The sequence below is a fragment of the Nyctereutes procyonoides genome, unplaced genomic scaffold (genome assembly GCF_905146905.1).
Source record: "Nyctereutes procyonoides isolate TBG_1078 unplaced genomic scaffold, NYPRO_anot_genome, whole genome shotgun sequence".
Lineage (NCBI taxonomy): Eukaryota > Metazoa > Chordata > Mammalia > Carnivora > Canidae > Nyctereutes > Nyctereutes procyonoides.
Window position 1 is genome coordinate 1402767 of NW_026575129.1, and position 23902 is coordinate 1426668.

The 23902-nt window shown below is 42.1% G+C and overlaps 2 protein-coding genes across 2 annotated transcripts in view; both read left to right on the forward strand.

The window, feature by feature from the left end:
• IQGAP2 (IQ motif containing GTPase activating protein 2) overlaps window positions 1-23902 on the forward strand; it is a 297908-nt gene that overhangs the window by 105000 nt on the left and 169006 nt on the right. The window lies entirely within an intron of this gene.
• LOC129521042 (39S ribosomal protein L42, mitochondrial-like) lies at window positions 12453-13061 on the forward strand. The gene has a single exon (XM_055342243.1). It carries the CDS (start codon window positions 12564-12566, stop codon window positions 12957-12959), a length of 396 nt encoding a protein of 131 aa, XP_055198218.1. The 5' UTR covers window positions 12453-12563; the 3' UTR covers window positions 12960-13061.

Consider the following 23902-nt stretch of genomic DNA (forward strand, 5'->3'; position numbering starts at 1 on the left):
TGACGCTTTGTGTAAGTTTCTGGGCCCCTGTAGAGAAAGCATTAGGAACTAGAGAGCATTGTGTGCATGTCTGTATGCCAGGGTTATCAGTCCATCAACACAAGTCAATGTAGCATTTGGAATGTTCATTTTTTCTCCAGCATTAGTTTGTTTCAGAATCACCTGGAGAGCATGTTTAAGAACAGGTTGTTCGACAAATACCCACCATTTGCTTCGACGTGGATGGAACTGGAGGGTATTATGCTGAGTGAAATAAATCAATCGGAGAAGGACAAACATTATATAGTCTCATTCATTTGGGGAATATAAAAAATAGTGAAAGGGAATAAAGGGGAAAGGAGAAAAAATGAGTGGGAAATATCAGAAAGGGAGACAGAACATGAGAGATTCCTAACTCTGGGAAATGAACTAGGGGTGGTGGAAAGGGAGTTGGGTGGGGGGTGAGGATGACTGGGGGGGAGCACTTGATGGGATGAGCACTGGGTGTTATTCTATATGCTGGCAAATTGAACACCAATAAAAAATAAAAATAAAATAAAAAAACAGGTTGTTCTGTCCCACTACCACAATTTCTGATTCAGAAGATCTGGGATGGGCCCTCAAATTTATATTTCTAATGATTCCCAGGAATTGCTAAGGCTGCCGGTTTGGGGACCACTTTAGATCCATTCCTTCATTATCACTATAAAGGCTTGATATTAAAAAAAATAAAGCCAACTGAATCTCCCTAAGAACTGGTTCATAATGAAATCTTGCTCATAGGTGACATTCTCAAGTATTTGGGTTATTGAAAAGGAGCAGGAACTCCTCCACACAAGAGCCCAGTCTATTGGAAATGTGGAGGGAAGAAAGAAGGCTGTGTCATATTGTCTTATACCCTCTCCTTTTTGTTAAAACAGGATGGGATGGATGCTTAGAAATTTAACTGCTTATTATCTTAAGATTGGATGTCAGGTGCTCAGGTGTGGGAGGTGCAGGATATTTTAGTGTATTTCTTTCATTTAGTTATAGGATTTCATGTTAAATTTTGTAGGTTGAAAACAGACCTGACTTGGATACACGGAGAAGAATTTAGCAGTGATATTCAGAAGGAATTTGTAAGATGACTAGGTGATTCATTTTAACATGCTTATCTTGACTGAAGAGTTGACTTCTGTGTGTCTTGGATAGTATGATAGAGTGGAAAGATGGATCACTAATATGTGGTGTTGTGTGCCTTGGACACTCAGTACAGTGGCCTTGGATAAGTCATTTAATTTACTTGAGTCTTGATTTGGTCAGGAAACAGGAGTTTTTGTCTTTTAAGTTCCTTTCTGGCCTTGAGATTTTGTTTCTGTTTATTTACAACGTTATACCTTACCACCATGCATCCCTATTATAAATTGAATACCTTTCTGAGAACTGTGTAACAGCCTGGTATCAAAAGGTAATTAGCAAACTCAAGAATTCCCTTTCAGTCTTAATTTTCAAAAGAAGAGCTGTTTGAACCATGCTGTATGTTCTATTCATTAGAGATCTTGCCATATCATATCATATACTGCCTGTGTTGAAATACAGAATCTTCACATCTTTCTAAAATGCACACACTTACTTTTGTCTGCAGATGTCAATTAGACAAGGCCCAGCTGAATAAACAGTGAAGATGTAGCTTGTCACAAGTATAGTAAGTGGAAGAATTTCTAATACTTTCTGTCCTACCAGCTATGTAGTAATAGCTCAGGCTTCATCCAGCCCTGAATAAAATGAGTCATCACCAGTCTATTCCGGAGCCTACTTTCCTAAAGTGCTTTGAAGAGAGAAAATTTCATCCATTAAATATTGAAGAGCTCCTGATGAATAATCATGTTTCTTTTAATTGGCTTAAATTGAGATAATTAGGAGGAAACAAAGGTGGGGCAGAGATTGGGAACTTTAGAGACTAATTACATCCTGATCTAGCGGTCATACATACAGTGGGCATAGGAAACACTGTGGGCTTTGCTTACCTGCTTTTTGACACCAACAAGATTAGATAGATACCAGGTGCCAGGTGCCCTTTGCCCAGGGATCTTTTACCTATAGATTTAAGAAATCTTTTTTTTTTTTTTTTAATTTACGATAGTCATACAGAGAGAGAGAGAGGCAGAGACACAGGGAGAGGGAGAAGCAGGCTCCATGCACCGGGAGCCCAACGTGGGATTCGATCTCGGGTCTCCAGGATCGCGCCCTGGGCCAAAGGCAGGCGCCAAACCGCTGCGCCACCCAGGGATCCCTAGATTTAAGAAATCTTAAACGCAAGCAGGAACGTGCACGCAACCGGATCTCTTTAGGAACCTGTAAATCTGGGACACCCGCTCTGAGATGGATACAAGCCTTGTGAAGTTACTCACTGTAGAAAGGGGTTCCCCTGTAAGGCATAGGACAACCCACTCTCAAACTCACCTTGGAATTAATTCTGGTCTTGATAACGCAGGGAATCAACTATTATTTGGAATTGAATGAAAACAGTGCCTTAGCTAAAAGTCTCACTCCCAACCTATACCTGACTTCTCGTATGCATGACTGGATTATCTACATTTGACTTTTCCAAACTCATGAAGCCTGGGCTAGTTGGTGTGGCACGATAAAGCCAGTTGATAATCCACTAATAACAAACCTAGAGACCCTGCCAGGGTTTCTGTTACTGCTGCTCTGTAGAGGCGCCCTGTGTTGGAGAAACAGCTAACACTGATCCAGTGACGCACAAACTAAAACTCGAGAATTATGGAAAAACAGAACTGAAGGCAGGGTTGGCCATTCAAGCCATGTGTCTGGGCATAATGTAGGCCACAATTTCTCACTTTGCTTTTAAGATAGAACCACAAGGAATTTCTTTGTTAAGAATCGGGGAACAGAGGGTTGAACAAGCCAAGGGAAGAAATGATATCATGGCCTAGTCGAATCAGCTGAGAAATATTTTTATATTAGAGAAATTCTTCAACCTTATAACCTCAGCATTTGTATTCTTCTATGTATTGAGTGGAAGATTCTTTTGAAAAGAAAGTTAACATAAATGGCCTTGTTAAAGCTTTAGGGAATATTTTGTAATGTAAGACTCACTATTGAAAATCTGAAATATTTTTTCTTGCCGACTAATCTTCTATATGTTTGATACCATCAGGATGTTGACACCCTACCATTGCTCCGTGCCCTGTCACAAATGTATGCCTTGTGATTCAGTGAGGAAGCTCTCTTTTCCTCTCTCTCATTCTCATTGAGGAAACCCATGCCTGTACATTATGTATGAGTCTGGTGTGTTATTCAAGCACACTCCCATGAGACTGCCATTAAGTCTGGATGTGGGGGAGAGCTGCGTCCTTGCATTTTCAAACATAAGAAAGATGTTACCTGATACTCAAAGAATCTTGGCTGCTGAGCAGCCGTCCCTGGATTAGTTTACTGTTATTCTATAATACTACTTTTTGTTTTAACCTATTGTGCCATTGTTTGCTGTTGGAAATTATTTCATGCTGGCAGGCACTGGTTAGGCAGTTCTAGGATTTCTGATAAATGGAGTTGCCCATGTCATTCTTCATGTCAGCAAAATGATAAGTTGGGTTTTGGGCCATCATACTGAAAGCTAATTTGAGAGTGAAAATCTGGAGCCATGCAAATGTATAAATACAAGTACTACTCAATTGTAGACAGTACATTTTGTTGATTTAATGGTGGAGTCTTCAGTGATTGCCTTTTTTTTTTTTTTAAATTCTGTGCAGGGAACCATTTTAAGATAATCTGGGGAAAGAGAGAACCAGGGAGGAAAAGGCGGGGAGGCAGGCTAGGTGGGGAAGTTAGCAGAGAGAGAGGTTCAGGGGTTAGAGCAGCAGTTCTTCTACTTTGTGTATGCCAGCAGCTCTCCTAGCAGGCTGACAAATCTGTGGAACTCTCCTCAGTATTATGTTTTAAATAGATAAAATAAGGCAAAAATACTATAGAGGAAGCCAATTACACTGAAAGACAGTAACTAAAATATTTAAGAAAACAAATTTTGTGTTGGAATAGTAGTGCTTCTTTATTAATGCACAAAATCACAAGATCTAATGACTGTTAAATTTATGAGTAGTGATGAGCTTAAATAATATTCTGAAATCAACAGCAACTACTGGTGATAGGGAAATTTATTTCTATTGGTGACAAAGTCAGATACTGCTAGGACCTATGGTGGTTGGTTGCTTATATTCATCATTAGAGAAAAATGCTAAATTTTAGGTAGAGACTAATGAAAAATAAAATGTAATTGTTTTCCTGTCCTGTTGGACCAGGAGTCCATAAATCTCAGATCTCAGATGGAGATCCCGCTGGGTAGAGGAGTTTGGCTTGAATATTAATTTGACCATAACCAGTTGTTTGACCTTGGCCAAGTTAGCTTAACCATACACAATCTGTTTCCTCATCTGTAGAGGGTAGATGATACCTACTTTGCAAAGTTGATGGAAAGCTTAAGAATAGCTTTCCTAGCCTAACTCCTTGTATCAAGGTAGTAACCAGACACATGTTGGTTCCTCTAATGGGCTTTCTTTTAGTAATTAAATGATGAAATAACACTCCTGTTGACAGGTCAGGGCAGACTTTCTATTAAGGAGAGAAAGCAGAAACAGTATACTGAGAGAGGAAAATTTGTTTTACCTTTAGATTCCCTTGATGATCGTTGACCCTTAAAGGGTGTAAAGGGTGGGGTCATGGTTATAGTATGAAGGAAAGCAACCATTACAAAATTTGGGAAAAGGAATATTTTAGGAAATTTCCTCCTTGCCTTGTGATCCACAGCCTTTGCTTGCAAAGAAATAGCTTTTTGCTCATTATAGGGGTCTTAAGAGGAATTAGAAGTGACTTTGCCCTCTATTCGTTTGGGCATGAGCATCTCCATTTGTCCAGTATGTTTGACTGGCTGTGTGTTTCGGCTGCTTCTAGAAGAGGCAGGTTTACTACCTTCTTAGATCACATATACTATACCCATAGAGCCCCCAAAAGTCTGGTTACTCTATTAGAAGATTCTGGTTTCAGATGGGGGATACAGGTCTAGTTTTATTAAGGAGAAACTCAGAACGGTGGATGCTCTGGATTTGTATGAATATTTTCTTAAGCAAACATACCTCTGGGGCACAAGGATGTGTTCTTTCTTTGGCTGGCCACGTGAGTCCATGTGTGCATAGTGCCAGGCCATCCTTTTTTCTCTGATCACTTTTAAAGACAGGATACTATAGTGTTTGATCCGTCCCTTCAGTGGGGGTGTGAAGTCTGTGAGGCAGTGGAGTTTCAGAGTTTCCTTGTCCCATGGGTAATACTAACACCCCATTTAATGTCTCCTTTTCATCAAAACCAGATTTGTCGTCTCACTTATTTCCCAGGGTCTGGCGGAGATAGTGATCTTTATGAAAACAAACTGGCAGTAACGCAAGCCAGATAAGATGGGAGAGCTGCGCCTCGGCAGAAGGAAGCTGTTAAGGGGAACAGATGGAGACAGTATCTAAACAACTCCGAGAAGGTGTACGCTCGCTTGTCTCGGAGGCACTTCCTGTTTTCCAAGGGCTGTTTGAATCAAGAGAGCTGCTGGGGACCTGCCGGCCCTTCCCAGCCCTGCCGGCAACCCTGTCAGCCTAGCAGTTCTGACAGTACCCGAGGCCCACAGTAGACGTCTCCTGTTCTTGGACATTTCTGAATGCAGAGGTGGGGCACAAAGACCAAATACTGTAAACTGTTACATGATATGATTAGAAAAACAAGGTATTGCACTTGTAGAGAATTACCACATACATTGTGTACAGATAATTTTCAACATGTCATCATTTCTTGAATCACCAAAGGTGAAGGCCATCCTTGCGGCCCTCATGAGTCCCTCATAATAATCTCAAGGTAACAGTAGGACTTTTAGGAGGTTCTGGTGCATTGCCCATCACTCTGATTGTTTATTATTACCAGCCAGTTTCCTGACTTCATATGGATGGATGGTAAGATCTCAGGACAAGGGAAGGAATGAAACCTCTTTTCTGCATTTAGGAGAACTCATATCTTGGCTCTCTGCAGTTTTTACTGTCTCTTCTGTTAATCTAAATCCAAAGTACCTGCTTCCCTCATGATTTTCTTTCTTCTGACCCAATGTGTCCAATTGGAAGGGTGATTTTATATTTCTCCAGTGTTGCTTTCATGATGTCAGCCTCTTATTTGAGAATCTTCCTTTGCTTCCCTATCATGTCTCAACTCCTCTGGCCATGAGGCCCTCAGGAGATGCCCTTTTATTTAATCTTATTCTCTTTGGCATGGATCTTTGGCCTCAGGAGGGTGTGTTGGTCATGGTCAGATAACACGTGTTCCTTTTTATCCTTTCTCTCATGGGATTTTCTGTCAACTTCCATACGTTCTCCTAGACTCCACTCTGGCTTGTTCTTCCATCCTGGAGCAGTTGTATCTTGGCCCACAGTGCCTCACCAGCATCCTTGCATCCCCCTCTCACATGTTTGGATTATTTGGTAGATTTGGTTTTATACCAGCCTTTTGGCATTTCACATTTCACAACATTGTGTTCTCAGCAAGTTAAAGTTCCTCAGTAGAGTGGACTCTACTCTATTTATTTTAGATGTTACAGTTGCCGGCAAGTCACCAGGACATAGTAAGTGTTTGATAAATGTCTAGAGGGAGCTGGCAACGATGTCACAAGTTCTTTTATTTCACAGGGAAAGATGGAGCCTCGGTGTGATGAGTAAGTGTATCTGTTTTATAGAACCAGAAACTCAGTTTTCCCCAGTTTATTCAGAGTTGATCCAGGGATCAGCTCGGAAAACTGATTTAATAAAACCAGGCTCAGGGGCACCTGGGTGGCTCAGTTGAATAAGCATCAAACTTTGGCTCCAGTCATCATCTCAGGGTTCTGGAATTGAGCCTCTCATTGGGCTCCATGCTCAATGGAGAGAGTCTGCTTCTCCCTCTCCCTCTGCCCTTTCCTCAGATCATGTGCTTTCTCTCTCAAATAAATAAATAAAACTCTTTTAAAAGTGATATAAAAGGGGCACCTGGGTGACTCAGTGGTTGAGCATCTGCCTTCAACTCAGGGCATGATCCCAGGGTCCTAGGATCAAGTCCCACATCGGGTTCCCCACATGGAGCCTGCTTCTCCTTCTGTCTATGTCTCTGCCTCTGTGTGTGTGTGTGTCTCTCATGAATTGAATAGATGGAATCTTTAAAAAAAATTGTTTTAAATAATATATGAAACCAAGCTCAGGTTAGTGATTGCCAGTTTACTCATAGTGAGAAGTCTAACTTGTGGATATTTGGAATATCTGTGTCAGCTGATCAGCGCATCCTTTTTGTGGAGGCAGGTTTGCCAGAAGGTTGCTCTAGGGCCCTGCATGGTCTTACTGTTTTGAAGCTGCTCTGAAACCCTAGTGTGTGCTCTGCTCTCTAGACTTCTGGGAACTGGTGCTAAGTTCTTGCTCTTGAGTTCCACATCTCCCTTAGGAATTGAAGGGCTGATTTACACAGTTGGGAGTGAAACCTGGTCAGTGGCATCCTAAGGGCCAGATTTGATTTGCTGGGGGAAGAAAGGGAAGGTGGCTTAGGAGCAAAAGGTTTGGATCACAACTGCCCAAGGTAGAACCAGGGATGTAATAGGATGAGGTTTGTGTATCAGAGAATGTTGTCAGTGGGCTGAGAGCATGTGTAATGATTGTGAGTACAGAAGGAGGGGGCTTGTAGTTGGAAGGGGCAGATGGGAATGCTGTGTGACACAGGGTAGGGGCGGAAGGTTGGAAGAGAAGTGTGACTGGTATCTGCTAAGTTTGTTTTTCCTGAGACTGGGCTGGTAATTTATGTATAAATAAGAGGTGTTATGAATAAGCTATCTTCAAACCACTTATACGGAGTAATTTTTTTACGTGGAATTTCAGAGTATACAGAATAATATATATATATAAGCATAAAATAGTTATATTAAAAGTATAGTTTAATGTGAGTCATAATGAGTTTTTTATACTCTAAACTGGCAGAAGCTGTGGGGGATTAATTCCCAGAATATGCTAATAAGCATAGTAATAACTCTTTAACACTGAGTATTTTTAGGAGCTTAGAGCTACATGTTTTTGAGGGCCTTCTTTTCCCCATGGACAGCATCAAGGGAGTGTTTTGAAGTGACTTGAGCTCAGAAAGCTTGAATAAACACTAATAGTTGGGCTGATAAAGGGGGTTTGCCATCTCTGAGCAACTGATGATCACCAAATGTATACAAGAAGCTGAATGGGTAACTTTTTGCAACTATCAATAGTGATGTTTACAAATAGCCATTATTGGTCTAGAATAGGGGTTGACTCATTTTCTCTAGAGGATCATTATTAAGAGCCACAATGTCTGTTGGAACTACTCAACTTGCTTTGTAGCGTGCAAGCAGCAGTAGATAATACAGAAACCAATACATGTGGCAAAACCCCAATAAAACTTTATTTATGGATACTTACATGTGATACTCATATCACCTTATTGTCATGAAATACTCTGTTTTCAACATTTTTCAACCATTTGAGATATAAAAAATACCCTTGCCCTACAGACTGTAATATACCAATTCCTGGATATAATGTAGAAACAAGGATGGGTTTAGGGAAGAAACCTAAACCTGCTGTATGTTTGTAGTAGTGCAAAACCAAGCTTTACCTTTTTCTTGGCAACTGTTGGTTGTTACATTATTCATTTTTAGAACCTGTGATTTGCTTAGCTGGTTTCTTCGTACTGATTAAGAGCTTTCCTAAGATATTGGTCTACAACTAAAGCACTATTTTTGCCTCTGGATTCACAGGCTATGGTTTAGTATTATCAGGTTTCTTCCATTTCAAAACAAATGGTGTATATACACAAATGTGTGTGCATATACACACACATACCCATGTAAGAGGGAGGGCTCTTTACCTTAAAAACTTTGGGTTCTTTTAAAAACCACTCAGTGGTTTTTCATTCATTCATTAACCATGTGGCAATTTATTTCTGGATGTACATCTTGTTTTCTTTTGGTAGAGTCCTGTTTCTTCCTACTCTGGCTGACAGAGGAAACCACAAAGAGACTTCTTAAAATTAAGAAAACAGTGTTAAAACTTCAGTTGTGAATCTTGTCTACTTTGAGAAGAATCAGAATTTGAGGTCCCCGGTCAATAGCCAGCTCCCAGATAGAGGGTTCATTCAGATGTTTTTACTGTAACACAAGAAACTAGCAATACCAGATATTGTATGTTGTAGAGAAAAAACTGAAACATGGCAGACAGACCTTTACCAAACAGCCCAGAGGTGTGCATAAGAGAACTTTGAGAACTTTGCTGAGAACTTTGCTGATCCACAGTTAGTAAATTAAGACAGATAGATTCTCTTCCTTGGAACAGTGTTTTTGTTGTTTTCTTAAACTTAAAAATTATTTTTAAGCTAAAAATTAGACTTTATTCAAATTACAAGCGATTGGGGTTTTTAATGCATTTAATTATTCAATTCATGGAATACATGAATGTGTTCTTAATGAGGATGAATTTAATTTCCCATTTGACATTAGGCCCCCCATACTATTCCACAGAGGAGTAACCATTCTCAATTTTTGTTCTTCTAAAACATTTTCTATGTGTTTATGTACATAAATGTTCACAAAGTGTTTCTTAATATAAACTCAATCATATCATATGGAATATAATGAAAATTGCCTTTTTAAAAAATTAATACATCTTGGAAAATGCAAGACAGAATCTTTCTTCCATGCTTTCTTTAAAAAAAAAAAAAGATTTTATTTATTTTTGAGAAAGGGGCGGGGTGGTGCGAGCAGGAGAAGGAGAAGCAGGCTCCACGCTGAGTGCGGAGCCCAACGTGGGGTTCAATCCCAGGACTCTGAGATCATGACCTGAACCAAACCAAGAGTCAGATGCTTAACTGACTGAGCCACCCAGGTGCCCCTTTGTTATGCCTTCTTGAGACTGGCAGAGGGACTAGGAAAATCTTCCTATGACTGATATTGTGATAAGTTGGCCTCTGTTTCAAGGCCTGATAGAGTATTAATGCTGACTCTCTCATGGATGTTCTTCCAAGCCCTCATCCCTTGCTCCCTCGCAGCCCCTGGGAACGCAGTGGCCCATCTCCAATTCTGCCTCATGAGGTCATGTTGCCTCTTCAGAGACAGCCTTAGAGGTCTAGACCTAAGACAAGCCCTGGACTAGCCCATTCTTGCTTGGACTACTCCTAGCCCACAGAAATATCTAGCACTCTTTGCTCTAACAGAGGATGAGGCCCAGTCCCAGTGTAGCTTCAGTGTTCCTTCACTCCCTTGTCACAAGACAGCCAGCCACACTACCTCTCATGTTCTGGATTCCCAGGGTTGAAGTCAGATACCAGCTCTCTGCTTCCTTAACTGTGGAGAACTTCGGCCCACAACTCCGCGGTTAGTCTCACCAAAAACACTCTCATGAGGCAAGAAGGTGATACTCCCGCCCTTTATCTAGTTGAGAGAAGGAGCTATGTGGCTGTCTCACAGAAAATTTTTCCAAAGAAATTCTCCTTCTGGTCTTTCTCTGGAAGCTCATTATGGGAGAGAGACTCAAGTCTGATTCTTCATTATCTCCCTTTGGCACACTTTCCAGTGTGGCCTGTTTTATAACTCACTTCAATATCTGGTATTGCTAGTTTCTTGTGTTACAGTAAAAACTTACAGTGTAGCATCCTCCCTACATGTGTAAGGTCCAATTTTTCTCTTTACTGGGGACAAACAGTACTGTTGGTTTGGAGGGGTTGTATGATAGAACACTGTCAAATTATTCACCAATAGGGTCTCAGGTACATGCCACACGCTTACCAACACTCTATAAAATTGATCTTTAAATTTTTTGCCAATCTACTCAAGAAAAACTTATCTCTCACTGTTTTTCTTTACTAGGCAGCTCTTTGTTTATTCGTCAGGCATTTTTAGTTTCCCTTCCTGTGAATTGCCTCTTAATATCCTTAGCTAAATTTTTTAAAAATGCCTTCTTTATTGATTTATAGTTCTTTGTATTGTCTGAATACTAATCCTTTGTTATGTGGTAAATACTTTCTCTAAGGCTGGCCCTGTCTTTTAACTTTGGGAAATTGGACTACATCAAAGACCCCATAAATAATTCTCCACTGGATAATTTTTTTGGTTGTGTCTGGCTTAAGAGGACTATCCTTCTCCAGGGTTAGACCTACTCCCCTATATATTCTAATGTTTTCATAGTTAAAATTTTTAATGTTTAGACCCTTAATTCACCTGGAATATTTTTATGAACAGAACTCTTAATTTTTTCACCACACAGAGAGCCAGTTCTCTCAACACTGCTGTGAAAAGCCAGCAGCATGTTCTCTGGCTGCTAGGATAAGAGTATTCAAAGAGCTAGTTAAAGAGAATGGGGTGGGGGAGAATGGTACATCTTTGCTAAACATCCTAAAGGCCAGGATCAGGAGACCTCTCAGTCCAGAAGATACTACTCTTCTGGGAAAGCTCTTGTAGCAGTGGACTTTCAACATGCACAGTATACCACTGGGCTGGCATACTATCAGAGCATTAAAATAAAGGCAGACTAAAATTACAGGCAACTTGTCCATTTCTTTCTGAGCAAAAAAAAGCCATTTTTAAACATTTTCCATATGAATATTTTCACCTCTAATATTTAAATTTCTTCAAATAATGTATATGAGATACTCTTTTTAAAAAAAAAACAAAAACAAAAACTGAGCCCTTAATTTCATTCCCAGTAATACTTTTTTTAGATTAAGACTTTTTTTTTTTAGAGCAATTTAAGGTTTACAGCAAATTGAGCAGAGGGCACAGAGATTTCTCATATGCTTCCTGCTTCTCGACAACTCCCACCAGTGTACTACATCTGTTAAAATTTGTGAATCTGCTTTGTGCCCCTGGACGCCGCCGAGTAAGCATCGTTCAAGTCTCCCCTCCCACCTCCGTCATGGCTAAGTCCAAGTCTCTCAAAGGACCTGAGCAGCTGTGGAAGCCCTTCATCGGAGGTTTGAGCTTTGAAACAACTGATGGAAGTCTGAGGAGCCATTCTGAGCAATGTGGTAGTGAGAGATCCAGACACCAAGTGCTCCAGAGGCTCTGGGTTCGCCACATAGGCCACCGTGGAGGAGGCAGACGCAGCCATGAGTGCAGGGCCACACAAGGTGGATGGAAGAGTGGTGGAACCAAAGAGGGCTGTCTCAAGAGAAGATTCTCAAAGACCTGGTGCCCACTTAGCTGTGCAAAATATTTTTGTTGGTGGCATTAGAGAAGACACTGAAGAACATCATCTAAGAGATTATTTTGAACACTATGGGAAGATTGAAGTGATTGAGATCATGACTGACCGAGGCAGTGGCAAAAAGAGAGGTTTTGCTTTTGTGACATTTGATGACCATGACTCTGTAGACAAGATTGTCATTCAAAAATACCACACTGTGGGATTGAGGTAAAATGACGGGCTTGTGGTGCCGCTGACACAGGGATGAAAATAGTTACGCGTGGAAGCAGAATTTAAAATCTGTCTCTTCATCTTTCATACCACCCAATAGCATCTTGATTCACCATGGCGTTGGCAGCAGTAAAATGGGCAATATCAAACAGAACTGTCTGGAAACATTTATTTTCAATTCAAAATGGAGCTTTATATTGTTTTTGTCATAAATCTACGTATTCTCCTCTACCAGATGACTATAATTGCAAAGTAGAGCTTGCTTTGATATCTGACGGCAGGACGATAGTATGCTACCACCCTTCGGTGGACATTCCATATGAGCATACAAAACCTATCCCTCGGCCAGATCCTGTGCATAATAATGAAGAAACACATGACCAAGTGCTGAAAACCAGACTAGAAGAAAAAAATGAACACTTTGAGCAAGGACTTATGATAGAACAACTTAGCAAAATGTTCTTTACCATTGGTAAAGCACCGTTGGTATCCTCGTGGACAGTATCATAGACGTCGTAGGAAACTGGATCCTCCAAAAGACAGATGATACTGAGGTTTTCAGGAATCAGAAAGATGTTATCTTGTGTCTCATTTGCCATTTGAGAAACACAATTGAGTATATTCACTAATATGTTATATAGCAAAATAATAATAAAATGTCTTTTCATAAAAAACAAAACAAAACAAAACAAAAATACCACACTGTGAATGGCCACAGCTGTGTGGTAAGGAAAGCCCTATTGAAGCAAGAGATGGCTAGTGCTTCATCCAGCCAGAGAGGCCGAAGTGGTTCTGGAAACTTTGGTGGTGGTCGTGGAGGTGGTTTTGGTGGGAATGACAACTTTGGTCGTGGAGGGAACTTCAGTGGTCGAGGTGGCTTCAGTGGCAGTCGAGGTGGTGGTGGACAGGGTGGCGGTGGGGATGGTTGATAACAGATTTGGTAATGGTGGAAGCAACTTTGGAGGTGGCGGAAGCTGTAACGATTTTGGCAGTTACAACAATCAATCCTCAAATTTTGGACCCACGAAGGGAGGAGATTTTGGAGGCAGAAGCTCTGGCCCCTATGGTGGTGGAGGCCAATACTTTGCCAAACCATGAAACCAAGGTGGCTGTGGCGGTTCCAGCAGCAGCCATGGCGGTGGTGGAAGGTTTTAATTACTGCCAGGAAACAAAGCTTAGCAAGAGAGGAGAGCCACAGAAGGGACAGGGAAGCTACAGGTTACAACAGATTTGTGAACTCAGCCGAGCAGGTGGTGGCAGGGCCTGGCTGCTACAAAGAAGACACGTCTTAGACAATACTCGTGTGTATGGGCAAAAAGCTCGACTGTATTTGTGACTAATTGTATAAAACAGGTTATTTTAGTTTCTGTTCTGTGGAGAGTGTAAAGCATTCCAGCAAAGGGTTTTAATGTAGTTTTTTTTTTTTTTGCACCCATGCTGTTTGCTAAATGTCTGATCATGACGCTGAATAAATGCATCTTTTTTAAAATGTGCTGTGTAAAGTTAGTCTACTCTGAAGCCATCTTGGTAAACTACCCCAACAGTGTGAAGTTAGGATTCCTTCCGGGTGATGCCAGGTTCCATTCGAAATTTATTTGCACCCTGCCTGGGCACAGAAGCCATTGTCTCCACAAACCTTGGTGTGGTTGAACTGACAGTTAATGTGTTGTGACCTGGAGTTCACTGTTAAAAGGGTCACCCAAGCAAAGTCCTGGAGTTAATCTGGTTATTATGGTTGTTGGCACATCCTATGCAATATATCTAAATTGAATTATGGTATCAGATAAAATTATAGATGGGATTAAAGCTTGTGTATCATCCATTATCATGTGTAATCAATAAACAATTTAATATTATCTTGAATGGAAAAAAAAATTTGTGAATCTGCTTTGACATATCATAATCACCCAAAGTCCATAGCTGACATTATGGTTCACTCTGGGTGTTGTACATTCTGTGGGTTTGAACAAATATATAATGATGTTTTTATCATTATGAATACAGAGTACTCATATCAGAGTACCACACAGAGTAGTTCCACTGCCTTAGAGATTCTCTGTGCTCCACCTATTCACGCCACTCCTTCACCTTACAGCCACCAATCTTTTTACTGTGGCCATAATCTTGCCTTTTCCAGACTGTCATATACTTGGAATATAGCATGTAGCCTTTTCAGATTGGCTTCTCTCACTTCATAATAAATATTTAAGGTTCCTCTATATCTTTTTATGGCTTGAAAGCTCATGTCTTTTTAGCTCTGAATAATGTTCCATAATCTTAACGTACCACAATCTGTTTATCCCACCTACGGAAGGACATCTTGATATGCTTCCAAGTTTTGGCAATTATGGATAAAGCTACTATAAATGTGTGTGGGGGAGGTTTATGTGGATATAAGTTTTCAACACCCTTGGGTATATAGCAAAGGAGCACAGTTGCTGGTGGTATAAGAGTAAGTTTAGTTTCTTAAGGAACTGACTATCTCCCAAAGGGGCTGTACTATTTTGCATTCCCACCAGCAAAGAATGAGAGTTCCTGTTGCTCCACATCCATGCTAGGATTTGGTATTGACAGTTCTAGATTTTGGCCATTCTAATGGATGCATAATGGTATCTCATTGTTTTCATTTGCTTTTCCCTGATGACGTATGATATGGAACATCTTTTCTTATGCTTATTGGCCATCTGTATATATTCTTTGGTGAGGTCCCATTAGTACCTTCCAGTTTATTTTTCCAAAACCCATCCACTTTGTTTATGAAAATTGTATCTAAGAGGTCAGGAATATGATAAAGGTGGTTGGTTAACCTGAGCTTAAAGATTGAAAACTGGCTTTTCCTGCATCTTCCCATTATTGCCCCAGGTTTCATAGGTGGATGGAGTCTCACTGTCCTCACCATTGGAAAAGTAGCCCAAAGCATAACATAAGTGAGAAACATATTTACTAAGAATTCTAAGCCTTTGTCAGACTCTTCTTGTGTTTCTTTGATGATATAAAAGCCAGTAATGATTGCTAATTTGAGTCTAGGATTTTCACCTTATTTTATCTGAATCCTTGCACATAGTCAAAATATTTGTCCCTTGGGCAGAGGACAGCAGGTGCAAGAGCTATGAGGTGGGGACAGAGCAGGCACTTTCTAGAAACTGAAAGAAGGCCAGTGAGGCCAAGCATCAGGCAGGCTGGAGCTCAGGGCCTTATAGCTACCTGAAGTCTTTAGTGGACCTGATGCTGCAGGCAGTAGACAAGTCATTGAAGCATTTTAAGCAAAGTGAGATCAGGTTTGTACTACACAAGAACTTTGCCAATATGAAGGCAAATTGGTGTTGGGCAGGAGTAGATCCTGAAGAAACAGTTGAAAACTCTTTGCAGTGATCCAGGTGAAGTATACTTAATACTTTACCTTAATTGTGTTTGAAAATATAAAAATATTTAGGTGCAAGGCACCTGGGTGGCTCAGTTGGTTGAGAATCTGCCTTTGGCTCAGGTCATGATCCCAGGGTTCTAGGATTGAGCCCCACATTGGGCTCCCTGCTCAGTAGGGAGTCTGCTCTCTTTCCCTCTGCTGTTCTCCCTGCTTATGCATTCTTGTTCTCTCTCTCACTCTCTCTCTCTCAAATAAATAAATCTTTTAAAAGAAATAATGAGGTCTGTATTTTTTAAAGTAGAATAAAAACCCTGTAAGTTACAAGTATGGTATAGGGTAAAACTGTTTTTTTTTAACCTCAATGCCATTTTTTTAAATTTAAAAAACTTTTTTTTTAACCTCAATGCCATTTTTTTAAAATTTAAATTCAATTAATTAACATATGGTGTATTATTAGTTTCTGAGGTAGAGTTCAGTGATTCATCAGTTGTATCTAACACCCGGTGATCTTTCCATCAAGTGCCCTCCTTAATGCCCATCACCCAATTACCCCTTCCCCTCAACCTTCCCTCCAGCAACCCTCAATTTGTTTCCTAGAGTTAAGGGTCTCTTATGGTTTATCTCCCTCTCTGATTTTTGTCTTGTTTTATTTTTTCCTCCATTTCCCTATGATCCTTTGTTTTGTTTCTTAAATTCCACATATGAGTGAAATAATATAATTGTCTTTGTCTGATTGACTTATTTCATTTAGCATAATACCCCTAGTTCCATCCATATCCTTGCAAATGATAAGATTTCATTTTTTTAAATTTTTTAATTTTTTTAATTTATTTATTTATGATAGTCACAGAGAGAGAGAGGCAGAGACACAGGCAGAGGGAGAAGCAGGCTCCATGCACTGGGAGCCCGACATGGGATTCGATCCCGGGTCTCCAGGATTGCGCCCTGGGCCAAAGGCAGGCACCAAACCGCTGCGCCACCCAGGGATCCCAAGATTTTATTTTTTAAAAGATTTTATTTATTTATTCATGAGAGACACAGAGAGAGAGAGGCAGAGACACAGGCAGAGGGAGAGGCACACTCCATGCAGGCAGCCCGATGTGGGACTCAATCCAGAACTCCAGGATCATGCTCTGGGCTGAAGGCAGCACTAAACCGCTGAGCCACCCAGGGATTCCCAAGATTTCATTTTTTTGATGGCTGAGTAATATTCCATTATATATAAAAACCACATCTTCTTGATCTGTTCATCTGTTGATGGACATCTGGGCTCTTTTTTTCCATAGTTTAGCTATTATGGGCATTGCTGCTATAAATACTGGGATGCAGTTGCCCCTTCAGATCACTATTCTTGTATCCTTTGGGTAAATACCCAGCAGTGCAATTGCTAGGTCATAGTGAACTGGAATAGGCAGGGGTGCTGTACAGAGGGGCCCAGGGAGGGGGCTGGTTGGTGGGCAGCAGTTCAGTGCACCTGAGGCTGGGGGTGCCCATGGCAGAGCCCTCCTGGTGGCTCAGGGGGTGAGCCCAGCTTCTCTGCCTCCTGTTCCACCGACTGGCTCCCGTATGCACTGTCCTCCTTCACCTCTGTGCTGGGCAGCTTGTCTCGGGCCTCAGGGCCCCTCAGCAGCCTCACTCCTTCCTCCAGGCCCATGTCAGACAGGGTGCCCAGCAGGCCTGCCAAGTCCACCAGCTAGCTTGTAACTGCGCAGGAGGCTGCCGCTGGGTGAGGCAGTCTTCCAGTATGTGTCCACCAGACTGCGCAGCCCCAGCCGTTCTGCTAGCTCTGCCCAGCTGCCCTGGGCTCCTGGCCCATCTAGCAGATGCTCTAGATTCTGTAGGACTGCATTCTCAAGTGGCAGCTCTGGCCCTGGAGGGCTGGGTGGGGTCAGGGGAGGTGCCATGGTGTCCTGAGCAGCATTTAACAGCAAGGTCTTCACCTTGGTGCTGCGAGTGAGGTCAAGAGGTGTATGGCCCCGGGAGCTGCCTCGGATGTCCCTCTCAGGTCCCTCAGAATCTGAGTCACTACCAGAACTAGGGGGCGAAGACAGTGGGCGCAGGGGCTCCTCATTCTCTGCATGGATATCAGCACCAGCCTTTAGAAGGAGGCGGGTGAGAGTGGGGGATCCCAGTCCAGCTGCCAGGTGTAGGGGTGTGTTTCCAGCAGAGGTGCGGGCATTCACGTTGGCACAGAGCTTGGTGACCAGATGCTCTCTTTTTAACTTTTTGAGGAACCTCCACAGTGTTTTCCAGAGTGGCTGTACAGTTTGCACTCCCACCAACAGTGTAAGAGGGTTCTCCTTTTTCCACATCCTCACCAATATTTGTTGTTTTCTGATGTGTTAATTTTAGCCATTCTGACCTGTGTGAGGTGGTATCTCATTGTGGTTTTGATTTGTATTTCCCTGATGCTGAGTGATAAGGAGCATTTTCTTATGTGCTTATTGGCCATGTGTAGGTCTTCTTTGGTGAAATGACTTCGTGTCTTCTGCCCATTTCTTGACTGTATTACTTGTTTTTTGAGTGTTGAGTTTAATCAGTTCTTTATAGATCTTTGATACTAGCCCTTTATCTGATGTGTCATTTGCAAATATCTTCTTCCATTCTGTAGGTTGTCTTTTGGTTTTGTTGACTGTTTCCTTTGCTGTGCAGAAGCTTTTTATCTTGGTGAAGTCTTGGTAGTTCATTTTTGTTTTTGTCCCTTCATTTGAAGATATATCTAATAGGAAGTTGCTGTGGCCAGGGTCGTAGAGGTTGCTGCCTATGTTCTCTCAGATTTTGATGGATCCCTGTCTCACATCTAGGGCTTTCATCCATTTAAGTCAATGCCATTTTTAAAAATCACATTTGTGCCGGACTAGTTACAAAACTTGCAGAGGCTACTGCAGAATGAAGAAATGAGACCCCCTTATTCAAAAGTTAAGAATTTCAAAGTGGCTATGATAGAGCATTAAACCAAATGCAGGGCCATAGAACTGCCCTGTAGTTGCCCCTGAGTCCCTGTAATAGAGTGACTTGAGTCAGTCCCTGAGAAACTTCTCTGCCCATTCCAGTGAAGACTGGTGACTCCCTTGCTATAGGCAGAGAGGAAAAGACTGAAGCAAAGCTTGTATAGCTCAAAGCCCTTCTTAAGCTTACTAGTGATGATTGATAACCTGTAGAGAGGATTTGAAATTCAAATTGAAAATAAGGATTATGACTGAGCTAGCTGAATGAGAATGATGGTAGAAATTATGAATCTTTGCTATTTCTTGTTTTAATGACTGTGACTGATGAAAACATAACTAAGAAAGGGAGGTACTATCTGAATATGTTCCTTAGAACTATTCCTTACCTGGCAGCCCCGGTGGCACAGTGGTTTAGTGCCACCTGCAGCCTGGGGTGTGATCCTGGAGACCCAGGATCGAGTCCCACGTCGGGCTCCTTGCATGGAGCTTGCTTCTCCCTCTGCCTGTGTCTCTGCCTCTCTCTCTCTCTGAATAAATAAGTAAATAAATCTTAAAAAAAAAAAAAAGCAAACAAACTATTCCTTACCAACATGTACCATTTAACTGAACATAATCTTGCATAGTTTGGGAAACATTGGTTTGGACAAAAAAATTCCTATCCAAAAAAAAATTTTTTTTTCTTTAAGGAACTAATGAGATACAGGGGTGTACCTGGGTGGCTCAGTTGATGAAGCGTCTGCTTTCGGCTCAGGTTATGATTCCCAGGGTCCTGGGATGGAACCCTGCATCAGGCTCCCTGCTCATTGAGGAGTCTGCTTCTCCCTCTTCCTCTGCCTCCTCCCAGGAGGGTGCTTTGTCTCCATCTCTGTTTCTCTCAAATAAATAAATAAAATCTTAAAAAAAAAAAAAAGAATTGGTGAGACGTAGCTTTTCATCTCAATTTGAAGTGTTAGACCTGCTCCTTTTGTTTGGTGCCTTTAAAAAATGGTTTGAAGAACTCGCTGGCCTTTTCGTGGGAAGTATCAAAATTTTTCAGTTCTTTAATTCCTATTAAAGGAATTAAATTTTCAATCTAAAATTGAAAGTATAATATATACATATTTTTTTACCTACTAATATCACAGAGGGAGGGATAGTGGCTTTGGGATTTCTCGTTTTGGGATGCTGTCTTTTTTATTGGTAAAAAGTTGTCTTGGTGAGTTCTGTACCAGTGATATCTTGAAGGCAAAATGTGAGAACACCTTTTAAAGCACGGCTTACATTTCTAGGGAAAAGACCTTGTGCTTACTAAACCAAGTCCCTTTCAGCAATTTTCACTGACTCAGAACCCTGATATTTGCATAGTGATTCAACCAGCAGGGAGACTGGCTGCTGAGATAATTTGGTTAAGATAAGCCCTCTGGTTCAGTGCTTTTAAAAGGTTACTAAATGCCTTTCCTGAGTAGTGTGCTCTACAGTAGTTTCCAGGAACTTCTGATTATCTAAAATGCTACCTACAGAGCTGGGTAGTCATAGTGGTATTAAAGATTCTTTCAGAGAGACCCACAAGGCCAGTTTTGGACAGTTGACATTAAACACTGCAAAATTCCACAGTACAGACAGCTTGGCAAGTTTGATTCTGGTGCATTCTGTTCAGAACTGGTTTCTTGTTTTTTGTGTTTTTTTTCTCAATAGTAGTTTTGTCTTTCTGTGAAAGGTCAGACTGCACTTGTCCAGTACTGGTGGCGTTCCTTTGTGAGACGAGGGAAGGGGGTGGACATATTGACTTAGTGTTATTATGTATAATAAGCTATCACAACAGCAGGCTTTATAGACTTGAACATGTAATAAAGTCATCTGCATTTTAAAACTGCTGGTGAGCAGCTGCCAATTCTAAAATCACTTGGGACATTTGGAGGTCTCCGTTGAGCTCATTTTAGCCCTCTCTGCTCTTTGGTATAGTGGGGCAGAGCCAGCATGGATTTGCTCTAGAGTCAAGCTTAGTCAGAGTCCTGGCCTTATATTTTGGACTGTCGAGGTAGCATTCAGATTAGGTGGCTTCTGTAATGTAGGGTTACCACCGTGACGTGGCACAACTCTTAAGTGAAGTGGCTGGCTTATGGCCTTCTATGTAGTGGGGATGGCATACCCATTGATTCCCCGGTACCCTACTAGGATGGGGGGTGCGGTGTGAGTGCAGACCTGTGTGAGTCTGGTCGTGTGTCCTTTCTCTTCCCAGGAAGTTGAGGCTTGGCAGAGGCCTTTAGCTGAAGCCTCTTCCTTAGAGAGTGACCAGGGGTGGCCCATGGTAAACTTTGGCCTGCCTCGAGTTACAGTACAATCCTATTGTACTGTTTTTCAGCTGCACACAATTTAGGAAGACTTTTTTTTCCTAGGTTTTATTTATTTATTCATGAGAGACACAGAATAAATAAATAAAACCTCTCCACAGAGAGAGGGAGAGACACAGGCAGAAGGAGAAGCAGGCTCTCTGCAGGGAGCTCGATGTGGGACTCGATCCCAGGACCCTGGGGTCATGACCTGAGCTGAAGGCAGACGCTCAACCACTGAGCCATCCAGGAGTCCCAGAAGAGTTTATAATTTATGTGAACTTATATCTACTTTCAATATGGCTGCTTTCATGAGGAGCTTTTCTTGAATTTGTTCAGGCTAGCAGCATGAAATAACTTTCTTTCTAGGCATTGCTTACAGTTGTGCTCTGGCAAATCCCAGTTTCCAGTCCTTGGATGATGTATATTGACCATATTCTATAATTCCTTCATCTTTCTAGAACTCCCTAATCTCATATCCAGTTCAAGCTGTGTACCTCTCCTCTCTCCTGAGCTCTAGTTGCTCCCCGTGTGACAGGAAACAGAGCAAGGGTCCAGCAGTTATTTAACTCAGCAAGTCACAGTTGGTGGTGAGAAAGTACTTCCATCTGGTTCATTCTGAGGTTAGGGGTCTCTGCACAAATGCTGTGTATGGTTCTCCAGGGGCTGTGCGCAGCTTCCCCTCAGCCTCTTCTGCACGGGATGTGTTCAGGAGGTGCTATGTCTCGCTTTGGCATTGCTGGGTATTCATGTCCCATCCATGCTCCCATCTCCTCCTCGGAGCCCAGTGTCCTGTTGCCTGGCTCAGCAGCTGCCTGGCGACCTTAGGGCTCCTGCCCCACTAACTTGAACACTCCTTAAAAAAGAACTCTGTTAACTACAGAGTTCCCCTCCCACGCTGCCCAGGGGTTATAATAACCTGGAATGGAGTGGAGTATTCCACCTTCTTTCCTGATAGTGGTACACCTAGATGCCTCTAAGCTCTGCTTCCAGGGAGCTCCTCCAGTGGGCTTCCCACCTTCCACATCTCTAGCTCAAAAATGGAGGCCAGTCTCTGTGTTGATGGGTGTATCCCCTCCAGGTAATGGATGCCAAATTCTCCCAACTCTCTAACATGGCCCTCTCTGCCTTACTGCCAGCCCTGAGTGGGCCTGTGAGTTCCACAGCTCAGCAAGGAGCAGACAAGGAAGAGGATGCCTTTCTCCTCTACTTGCAGGTACCCCTCCTAGAGGTCCTAGAGGTTGTCTTAGAACCCCTCACAATGCTCCCAATTTGTTGGAGAAGCAGGTGGTAACTTGCACTAGAAACTTGCCCTCCACACAAAGCCAGTATCAACCGTTCTCCCTTTTCTTGAAGCTAGGTGGATGGAGGGGATGTGGTCAGCTAGTAGGACTGGTCCTGTGACCTCTGGGTAAGCAGTATGGGGCACTGTCTATCCCTACCTGTCTATGGCCTTTTTTTTTTTTTAAGATTTTATTTATTTATTCATAAGAGACAAAGCAAGAGAGAGAGAGGCAGAGACACAGGCAGAGGGCGAAGCAGGCTCCATGCAGGGAGCCTGACGTGGGACTCCATCCCGGGTCTCCAGGATCATGCCCCAGGCCAAAGGTGGTGCTAAACTGCTGAGCCACCCGGCCTGCCCTGTCTATGGCCTTCTAAGTAGGGTAGCTTCATTGTCTTCAGCCCTGGGCCTTGGCTATAAATCTAAGAATAAGAATAAGTCCCATTCAATTATTTCTTCTTCATATTAGTAACATTCCCTTTCTTGAAATACCTACCATCTAGTGCAAGGGATGTTTTTTCAATGCATCCTTTGTTGCAGAACCAGGTAAATACTTAGTGGTCCTGGTATAGGATGTGAGTTGTAGGCTTAAAAATAAATCTAACTTTAGGAAGGTACCACAAGAGTCTCCATGGACTTTGCTATGGTATGAATGTTTGTGTCCTTCCAAAATTGTTATAGTCAAATCCTAATGCCCAATGTGATAGTATTAGGAGATGGATTTGGGAGACAATTAGTTCATGAGAGTGGAGGCCCCATGAATGGGATTGGTGTTCTTATAAGATAGATCCCACAGAGCTGCCCAGTCCTTTTTGCCATGTGAGGACACATGAGTAGGTGCCAGCCATGAACCACGAAGAGAGCCCTTACCAGACCATGCTGGCACCCTCATTTTGAACTTTGCAGCCTCCAGAACTGAGAGACATCATCTTTAAAAAAAACTTATTTATTTGAGAGAAAGAGAGAGCACACAAGCATGAACAGAAGGGGGGCGGGCAGAGAGAGAGGGTTAGAGAATTCCAAGCAAACTCCCCACTGGTGAGTCTGATGGCAGGATTTGATCTCACAACCCTGAGATCTTGATCTGAGTCAAAATCAAGAGTTGGACACTTCACCAAGTGAGCCATCCAGGCGCCCCCCAAAATTATTAATAGCCATAGGGATGAGAAGTTCAAGCTTCTCTGAGATTTCTTCAATTCCCATCTACTAACTCCTTGCTGGTAACTTGGAAATGTATGTTCTGCTGGAGAGATTGTTTGAATCACTGCTGCTGCTTCACATTCACCTAAGAAAGGAAAAATCACAAGAAACTGACAATCACCTTAAATAATAGACTTGACAATTAGGTGTGAGTAAGGTACTTTATTGTTCATTTATTCAGCACACACAAGAGAGAAAAGGGAAGCACTTGGAGGTATGTGAGTGAAATGGTGATCCCTGTCTGGGGAAAATTAATCTGGCATCCGCTTGTAAATTGGATCATCTGGGGACAGTTTGCTGAAGATAGGGTGCCCTAGTCAAAGGTAAAAGGCCAGGCCAGAGATCAAAGG